We start from the raw sequence: 10611 nt of genomic DNA on the forward strand, positions 1-10611 counted from the left end.
GTATCAATATCAATGATGTCTAAATTTGCTCGCAAAGAAAATAAAAATCCTATACTGTACAACATTTCCAACTGTACCACTCTCCCCACCCCCCCCCCCTCTCTCTCTCTCTCTCTCTCCTCCACACTCGATTCACTCGCGTAATTCTGTGAACTTTTTACGTTATAAAACCATTATGATACTCACTGTCATATGTCTCAAATGTGGATAGATCGATATGACAAGACCATTATGGAATTATAGGTATTGGTATAGTTTAATGTACATTAGGAGCTCTCCCAGCACCATGTTGTAGATAGTAATACATAGTATATCCCGCATTATACTGTAGATATTTGTGTTTCAATATCAGTATCCGTACTTTATTATTTCAGGATTAAATGTGTGACTACAGCCTATTGTATCAAACTGAAAGACACACGTACATGCAACGTTCTCCCTTGTTGGACGTAACATCGATCAGGTTTAATGTATTATTCAAAATTTCGTGATGTGTTCCTGTGGGGATGATTATCCGCTGAATTTATGGGTTTTCTAAAGCATATCTCATTCGATGATGTCCCATGAAGAATTGATGAGTTGTTTTGAAGGGTGCACGTCACGAGACCGACACCACGAGTCATACAGCCCACGAGTCATACAGCTCACAAATCATACAGCCCGGCCATGAGTTATACAGCTCGAACGAGTCATACAGCTCACAAGTCATACAGCCCACGAGTCATACAGCTCACAAGTCATACAGCCCATGAGTTACACAGCTCACGAGTCATACAGCCCATTAGTTCGACACTAAGCTAACAAGGCCCACGAGACCGACACATTAAGCGCCGCGTTGTATATGTCGATCTCGTGGGCTGTTTTTACCTAGTGTCGAACTCGTGGGCTTTATTTGCCTAGTGTCGAACTCATGGGCTGTATGACTCGTGAGCTGTATGACTCATGGACCTGTTTTCAATGTCGAACTCTTGGGCTGTATGACTCGTGGGTGTCGGTTCAGTGGGATGACCCCGTTTTGAACGTATCATTCGGTTATGATGTTTTGTTGAAAATTGAGGACTCTTTGGTAGGGGTTTGTTTATATTACATGGTTATTCGGTAATGTTCCTCTCAGACGATCTGGAGAGCTTTTCTATTATAACCTGTTTCTTTTCTGCCCATAATCACAAAGAGTAAAATTGAATGCATCGGAAAAAGGAAGGAAGTGAAAATGAATTCACTGTGCAAGGAAGTGCACGCATTGGGATGATATGCATGAAGAACACATACAGCAGACCAAGTAAAGTCAAAATAGAAATGTAAATTATGTCTATATCATCTGTTTATTTGTTCTTTTTTTCTGTTTGTCTTGCAGGATGTCCGCATGTGTGGCTCTTCACTTCAAAGCCCCTCGATGAAGCAGTGGCCAGAGAACTTTTATACTGCAGATAACTCCGCGCATTTTCTCGAGCGAGAAATGAAACAATAAGTTTCATAAAAAGAAGAATCCATACATCTTTGAAAGTAAAGTTGATTCGCTCATCACTGTAAGGGAAAGAACACAGACCATTTTCGAAGAAGATATCTACGCGCTTGGACAAGGAAGTTACGGTGGCAACAGAAAATCTTTCAACGGAAATCGATCTACACTTTTTGTCCAAACAAAATCGTGAATAGTGGCAAGGAGCTTTATAGTGGATACACTCTGACCGGACTTTCAGGGTAGTTTCGCAACACAACGCACGCTCTCTACCAGGTCATCTGATATTAAGATTGGTCGATAAAGCTTCATATACATTGAATTTGACGGTCGAGGGGCAAAACCGTAGTTACCTATAAAGCTATTCATCACACGTGATCAGCTGCCCCGGAGAATAATCCCGATGTATTAATCCCGACGTAAATCTTCCCTTCACTACTTTGTCGCCATAGCAACAGCAAATCCACCCCCTCCGCGTTACTGTCAAAGTCGCTCTTAATTGCTGTCGAATGCAAATGGACGGTTAGCGAAAGACGAGTTTCATAAACTCGCTCACTAATCCTCGGATCACGAATTTTGACATATTATATGAGAGATGCGTATCTCAGGAGTGAAAGCGAGAGCGACGAGCAAATAAAGAAGCGCCATAATTGGACGTTCTCGAGTCATCCGCTTCAGTAGAAGCACACAGTCTACCACACAAAAAAAGAAGATACTGATATATGCGTCTGTTGGAAGTTCCTCTGTGACAACGCAAAGCCCATCCATTTTGAACCAGTGTCCATAGTGTAATTTATTCGCGCAGCGATCGCGAGTGGGCGAACGGAAATGGCAAATTAAACCCGTCGTCTCCAGCAGCGCTTTTCCTCCGTGAGGTCGTTCGTGTCACTTCTCGCTGTAGTAGTCAAGGAGTAGGACTTTATTCTTTTTGCACCGCGGCAAAAGAAAAGCCAAATTTTCTCTCCTTGCTTCAAAATTGCTCCATCTCTACTGTATCCCTCACCGAATCAGAATACTATATTTCTTGCATTCTTCCTTTCCTCTCCTCTATCCCACTCTCTTTCTCTTTCGGCATTTCATTTGATGCCGTTTAGAACGTTCCGAAATGATAATATAGCTATCTTTTTTTAATTCATGATATTCAATCCTGATTACTTTTCAATATCTGTCGCATTCATGACAATTACAGGCAGCCTGCACCGTATTGATTATATGCAGCATTGTCTATTTTAATTGCATACCCGTCCACGTGGTGTCCTGATACAAAAAGTGACGATTGCCATGGTTGGTAGATATATTTGACCCTCTCAAACAATCTTCAGTCGCCTAAAATTTCGTACAGTTCTCCCTTTCCCTGCAACCAAGAATCTATTTCAATCATTTTCAATTATCATTTAAATCAAGAGCATATCCATATATGTCTCAGTAATGCTTGAATAGAGTCATGTTTACAGCAAGTAAGAAGTTTAATGTCAAATGAAAGTTTTGGTTCGTCGAGAAGTATTCCAGCGATTGAGTTAGCTTATTCTTCTTCCTCCTCATCCCCCTCCTCTTTATCTTCTTCCTCATCTTCTATTTCTTCTTCTTCTTCTCCAACTTTTCTTCTTCTTCCTCTTCAGAGAACTATAACACGTCTAGCAGTGAGTGTTGGCGCGCATCTGATCATTTTGGAAGCTGCAGGAACCACGCTTTTTCGTTTCGAGGAGACTTCATTGCTTCACTGATGGGTGACCAGAAAGTTAAAATTCTGTGTCTCGCAGCTGAATAACCCAGGTAGGAACAGTGCGACAGTCCTAGCTTCCTTTGACTCATCACAAGTCTTCAAGTCCATTTTGAAGAATCTTCCGCATCTTTACTGGGCTGATCAAAGTGACCATTATTAATTGTCGCATGAGAATGTCTACTCCAGCAGGATTTTCACGAATCTGTTCCAAGACGTAGATTATTCTTGAGCCACTGACATTCAATTACAGACTTATCGTCGCCTGTCAATTAAAGATGTAAAAAGAAATGTTTTTGGAGGACATTCGCAATGAATGTGAAAAAGTGTTAAGAGACTAGATAGAGAAGGTTGTCCATAAGCGGTGACGTGGCGCCATTATTACGTCTGAAGTATAATTCATGATGATTGTGACCACAGACAACTAGTATTAGACATGACGGGCGAAGGAAGCTACGCATTGCCTTACGTCATTAGCATTTCGCTGATCTTAGTCGTGGAAATGGTGGCGGGTTTTCTCAGCAACATGCTTGTCCTTTTGAGCTACCACGTCAACAAGCAATTCCAGCAGAACGCGAGCGACCTTATCATCACAAATATGAACCTCGTCGACCTCGTAATTTGCATTGTGTCCATTCCACTGACTCTTATAGTCATTATTCGCGCCTGGCACAATCCCTTCGTCTGTTATATGCACGAGGCTACAATCAGCTTCGCAAGTGTCGCCTCGGCGTTGAACGTACTCGTGATTTCGCTGGACCGCCACGACAAGATCACGAACCCCTTGAAACGGCGAATATCAATCAGAAATGTCAAGTGGATCATCGGTATCACGTGGGTCTTGTCTGCGTTCGGCTTTGTAACGCCGTTTGTGGGCTTGCGCGGAGACCTCGTTGTGTCTTTCTACGACGGCAACCACTCGCAAGCGTTGCTATGCTACGAATGGTTTGAAATCACGCGCTCGAATAATTATTATGAATTGTACCACGTACCGATCTTCTTCTTAGCCACAGTTGTGATGATGTATGCATATTATTCCATCGTGAGAGTAACAAGAGTCAAGACCATTCACAACGTGCTCGTTAGAGCAACCACCGTGCCATTCCACATGCGCGGAGACCAGAATCGAGCATCAAGTAGTGGTAAACCGATTGAGCGGGAAAACACGCCAAACTCGACGCATCGTGACCCGGAGAAAAGAGTGTCTAGAACTACGACGACGATCCTTCTGACTTTTATCACATGTTGGGGACCTCACACCGCTATAAGTATTGTCATACTAGTAAAAGGGAGAACTGAGTTGTACGACCTCTTGGAATGGTGGTTCGCTGCCTTGGCGTACACCACCATCCTCATGCATCCCATCCTCTACGTATTCATGCGCAGAAACTTCCGGCGCGCATTTGGTAACAGCTGCCTGGCTCGGTTGCTATGCAGAAATCGCGTGGCGCCGGGAATAACGCCCACACAGAGCAATCACAGACCAGCCAAAACGCATGCGAGTAAAAGGACGCGCGTATCGACAAAAACGGGCGCCGCCGAACTCAAAGAGAACAAGGGCCACCACAGTAATATGGCGTCTCCCACAGAGAATCAGGACCAAACCGTCCATCTCGGTAAAGGCAAAGCGGCCAGACATTCCACACGAATTGAGAAAAAGAGGAAAGGAAATATCGCAGCACCACCGTCTGCTCTCTTCGTAACTCTGACGACTGGTCTAGATCAGCCAGCAGCCAGCGACAACTTCCGGGGCGCGTTTACCCATCAAACCAGCATGGACGATGTGAAGGCTATGTATGTTGCACAGGATTCCATGGATGTCCAGAATGTGGAAGAGAATGTCTAATGTGCTTTTTCCTTCTTTACTTTGTCTTTTGAGGACTGTGTCATAGCATTGCCTTGTTGCCTTTGTCGTAAATTACAATTTCTAAGTGATGACCATTAGGCCTAATCGAAATCATTTTTCATTAATATAAATTTACAGCCTTATCAGTTTAAAGGGATTTTAGCGGTCAAAACAGAATGTATGTCAGTTTACTGCCCGATAAATATTTTGCCAGAGAAAAGACGTCGTGGGGTAACTTTAATAGTAAGCAATCATACTCTATCAACGTCTAATAAGAGATATGCTCCCATGGGAAGTTTGTTTTTCAATCCTTTTCAAATGGGAAAAAGATGACACATTTTATTAGTACAGCATTTAACGTGTTACAAATTATGTTCTACCTTCCAAGGACCCCGATGCTCTGAAAATTCCATATCGACTCAAAGAGGTTAAGCTTTTCCCCCAAATCTAGGGTTGTTTCGCTTGAATGAAACGGTTGAACGTTGTTGAATAACGCCCGTCTGTCATAAAGCGGATGATTGGCGTTGTGCGAGTGATCTGAGGAGAAAAAAATAATACAACAAAGAAAAGTGAAAACATGCAGAGTGAATCGTTGAGTTGAATATGAGTAGCATTAGCATTACATTGCATGTCTGTAACGAGAAGCGTAACAACGAAAATTATGTACGTTTGTACTCAAACGATATCATACGTTCCTTCCTGTCGCCTATAGCACTGTATAGACTATGTTCATCAATTTGGGGGTAAAAGCGTGATAGCCCTGATATTCCTAATGACAATGAATCCATGCTTGTCTGAAATGGTCTTATAGAAAAACAGAAGAACTGATCCCGTTGACAGGTGCACCAAATACATCCTGAATATTGAGAGTACTTCTATAAAGTCGTGAGTCACCGACACAGTTTCTAGTGCGAATCAATCCCTTTTCAGGCGTGGAAAAGGTCTGTAAGAAAACACGATGATAGTTATTTTTTAAATAAATGTGATTCTAAGACATAGCCTTCCATTATTTCCCTCTCCAAAGACAGAAGACATTTTGTTTGTTAGTGGAATGACACTGCAATTTTTTAGGGAAATGTTATTTTCTTCGTGTCGGCGAAAGATCGACTCTATCTCCATTGCCCTCAAAAACCAAATTTTTGAATTGATCAAAGCCTGATGTTGACCCCCCCCCCCCCCCCCCAAAAAAGGAAGTAATTTCCTGTTTACTTGGCTCTAGTTAGGGCTAATTCTCTGTTACTACAACAGAGTAATCTTAATGAATGTTACTTCCTTTTAAGAGCTTTAAATGGATGGTACAGCTTGAGATGGGGCTACAGGTTTCCAACTTTTTTATGATGATTTTTTAAGATAATAAAAAAGCTCTTATGAAATATGAAAGAGCATATATTTATTGTAAGAGGAATTCAAAGTTTATTTAATGAAAATTGGTTTTGAAATGGCTGAGATATCCAAAAACAAAGCAATCCTCATGAAAGTTGGGACCCACCTTTTATAAGGATCGCTTTGATTTACTTTGCTGTGTCTCCAATCATATTTTTTGGATATCTCAGCCATTCCAAAACCGATTTTCATTAAATGAACTTTGAATTCCTTTTCATTTCATGAAATGGTTTCTGAGTATCTTGGAAAAGTTTAAGGCTGAATCTCTCACCTCAACCAATACTATATCATCCCTTTAATCTAGTATACTCTTTGGTTTTGCAGTTTTATCATTTGGCAACCAATGACAGCCAAATGTCACTTACATGATACACTGGCGATAAAAATTGAGAACAACTCGTTGCGATCGAGACCTACCATATTGATGGGAAGCAGCTTTCACGTGAATTCCTCTTCACGTGGACAAGGAAATGATTTTCATTAATTATTCAGCTCTAGTCAAAACCAAGCTCTTATAGTGTAATTAAGTATAGCTAAGTGAAATTGCCTCTTTTTCGAGCTTCAGTGTAGCCAGCTTTGTGATACTGCGGTTTTATTGTCATTTTGTAAAAAGGAAAACTAATGGTGATCTGCAGGAAGCATAACAATATGATTTTTGTCGTTTTTAATGTCATAATAAATTGGCTGTGCGAGAAGCCATTTAACATAAAGAAAAAAGTTATGAAATGAGTGATCATTTAGGAGTACAGTGTACCGTCTGCTGGCGTGCTAAAAACTCTTTCGTCTGCTGCAGATAACCGCACATGGTATTTAGAGATTCATAGACTGATTATGATAAACGAAGAGATTTATGCCTGGTTTTATTGTGTATGTTTTTGTCATGATATCGCAGGTGAATTTTGAGCGATGATATCACGTCTTTCTGCTCACAAACACGTAAGCCATGGTAAAGAAAGAGAGCACCACGCAAATATAAGAACACACAAAATCATATCCAAGGCAGACGATGATTAAACAACACAAATACAGTGTAATCATGGTAATGCAATTCTTTTCGATATTGCGAGGAGTGATAAGCTGCGTACAAGTGTGTGTGTTTGTTTGTGTGTGTGTGTGTGTGTGTGTGTGTATGCACAGTGCTGTATCAAGTGGCGTTTTAGATGGGTAGATTTGATGTGTGTGAGTGGGTGTGTGTAAGTATTATTGTATCTACTCGAGTAGTCGTGCATGTGTGTGTGTGTGTGTGTGTGTGTGTATCCATTGCAAACACGTTATGCACGGTTCAAAATCTCTACACGTCTAATAATGGGTATAGTGGCAGTGATGACGAACGTGGTATCTATTGTTATTGAGGTGGTGAAAGAACAAAACACTAACATATCGACTGACAAATATTTTCACTTTCAGGCCCGAATTCACGAAGGTGGTACAAATGAAACCATGCTTTAAACCATGGAGCGCCAAGTGTCGCCCGGAATATTTCGTTGCGAAGTTGGCAATTTCGTCGACAAAATGACCGTTTCGTTGACGAAATTATCATTTCGTAGACGAAATGTCCATTTAGTTACAAAATGTTGTCATTTGGTTCAAAATAATCATTTCATCGACGAAATGACTGATTTCGTAACGAAATATTCCATTCGACACTTGGCGCTCCATGGATTTTGTCCATGGTTTAAACCATGGTTTCATTTGTACCACCTTCATGAATTCGGGCCTCAGAGAACAATTCAGCTTCCAAAGCAAGAAAATATTCAGAAATGCACAATTCTCCGTAATTTGAATTTGGTAATTTAACATCTTAAATGTGGACAGTCCACCAACATTTTGTACATGTTAGATTTAACACTCGAAATGTTGGATGTACAATAATATCTTCTAAGCGGTAGTTCATCATTTTAAGTGCTTGATTTAACATTTCGTGTTAAATTTAACATTAAACAAAAGATTGGAGGAGTGATAACAGTCAGAATGTTGATTTACCATTTCATTTTTAGAGTATATAAAAAAAATCATACATTGTGTGATCAGCTAAAACGCTTAAAATTAAGTGGGTGAACTCGGGACTCAAGATGAATATTTGTTACTTCACTATGTACAAAGAATAATATACTCTTCTGATTTTTCCTGTATGCGAGAGAATTTTCCGACAATATAAACTGTAGGTCCTACAGTGCCTTGGATACCCCGACAAAATAAGTCCGAAGATTGGTCGACGGCTATATATTGTACTTCTCCCGCGCAACTAATGAGCCAGTTTTCCTCGCATTTCAGGTCATACATGATCTTGTTATGTATGTCGCATCCGATATATTACCAGAATGTGACCATCGCGTCCTATAAAATGGTGGCGAACTTTATTTCTTGGTATTCATCGGCAACATCATTGCGGTGAACTTTTCGGCCGCGGTTCAGACATTGTAAGGTGAACCTCAATTGTGACCTATAAGTTGTTCATCATGCTTTCAGAAAAGGGTATTGACCTATAAGTTGTTCATCATGCTTTCAGAAAAGGGTATTGTTTTCCGGCATGACAGCGACTTAGTGTAGATATTTGTTAAGGGTTTTTGTTTCGGATAAGTTAGGTTATAGGTCTTTTTGTCTTAGTTTCTTTGTTTCATCCATTTTCAATGCTTATCAGTCTATCGATCATATAATTTCTTGTATTACGTGTGGGGGGAATGCAGCCTACAAGCTCAGCTTTTTAGCATTCCTCCCCATTTCCAACATTTTCCTATACCTACAAGTTTTCTGTAAATTTATCCTTTACTTTGTATGATGAAATTTATGCACTGTATTCAATTTTTGTAATATATTTATATGTTTTTGTTGGAAATGAAAAATAAATGAATGAATGAATGAATGAATTGTTATTGTACATTTTTAAATCACAACCTGTTATTTCCCCGGTACTTTCATCCTCGACAACTCATCAGAAAATGAATAATACATCTTTTCTCATTATTGTCTGCATCACGTGATATGGCTCACGCGATCTGTGACGCAAACGTATACTGGTTCAAGCAATTCTGACTGTCCATTTATAGATCATTTTTATGATCGAATCCGTACGCACGTAAACACACACACACACACACACACGCACAGACAGACAGACAGACACACACACACACTAAGAGATAACAGGTCTCGTCTATCGGCACAATCAATCTATTATTTCCATACACATTTTAAAGCTGTGCACGCCCACACTATAAACCAGTTGGGGGGGGGGGGGGAGGGTAGGATAAGAGGTCTAGGAGGATGTATGATTTGCATAAAGAAACACTCGTTCAAACAATGTATAATTTCTCTCATGATTTTCTTTACCATGGTCCTCCATCCTCCATCGCTTGAGAAATTCATGACTGGAGTCCGTGGCGTTCTTATATCTCACCCAAACCGAATGCTTGATTTGATTTGATTTGATTTGATTTGATTCATTTCTGCATTTTCACAAAGTATATACAACGCAACAAACAATTGCCCAATACAACACAAAATGAATATAGATATGATCATTTGCATGTACCAATGATGAAATATTGTATAGGTGAATTATAATCATATAAAAGCAGTTGGAAAATCATTGATTATTCAATCGAATTAATGCATACAAAATGCAGGACACCGTCAATTTCAGTAACCGATGAGACTGCCATGCTCAGTGGAACGCCGTAACCATCGCTTCTTATTCTTTTTGAATCATTTTTTGTGCAGTCATTCATTCATAATGCATTCGACGCATGCGTGCAGGCATGTCCGTCGTCTAATGCACAAGCACTTTATGAACTCCCTCGTGGAGACATCATATGTTATAACATTCATGTTTGATACCTTTAAGAGTTATTATGCTTGATTTATGTCAGTATTGTCTGGGGAAAATTATTTGTTTTATAGGGCCCCACTTTTTTTTCTCTTCTTTCTTTAAAACACAACAACATAAGCACTGATCATACCGCAGTATGATAATTTTTACCATATTTTTATGGAATGTAACAAATTTAAACTTAAAAAAGTTCCAAAGACTCTGGATTCGAGAATTATTTGTAAACGTTTGTCATAAACCCTTATACTAAAAAACAGAGCCGTATTTGAAATCGGATGTCTTTTTTTTTTCTAAATAGAAGCAGTTCATCGGCATGCTGATGTTGTAGGCCTATTCTATTTCTAGAGCTGCACACTAGCACACTTCCATGCAAC

At 40.0% G+C, this 10611-nt stretch overlaps 1 protein-coding gene across 1 annotated transcript; it reads left to right on the forward strand.

Moving 5' to 3' along the window:
- Nucleotides 1–3615: 3615 nt before the first annotated feature.
- LOC139740243 (G-protein coupled receptor 22-like) lies at nucleotides 3616–5025 on the forward strand. Its single transcript, XM_071650825.1, has one exon. It carries the CDS (start codon nucleotides 3616–3618, stop codon nucleotides 5023–5025), a length of 1410 nt encoding a protein of 469 aa, XP_071506926.1.
- The last annotated feature ends 5586 nt before the right edge of the window (nucleotides 5026–10611 follow it).

Source organism: Diadema antillarum, unplaced genomic scaffold (genome assembly GCF_040938485.1).
Source record: "Diadema antillarum isolate AM-2024a unplaced genomic scaffold, OU_Dant_1.0 seq00000845_RagTag, whole genome shotgun sequence".
NCBI classification, from domain to species: Eukaryota; Metazoa; Echinodermata; class Echinoidea; order Diadematoida; family Diadematidae; genus Diadema; species Diadema antillarum.

Excerpts from the sequence above, each read along its gene's own strand:
- LOC139740243 (XM_071650825.1), top strand. The coding sequence starts at position 3,616 with ATGACGGGCGAAGGAAGCTACGCATTGCCTTACGTCATTAGCATTTCG.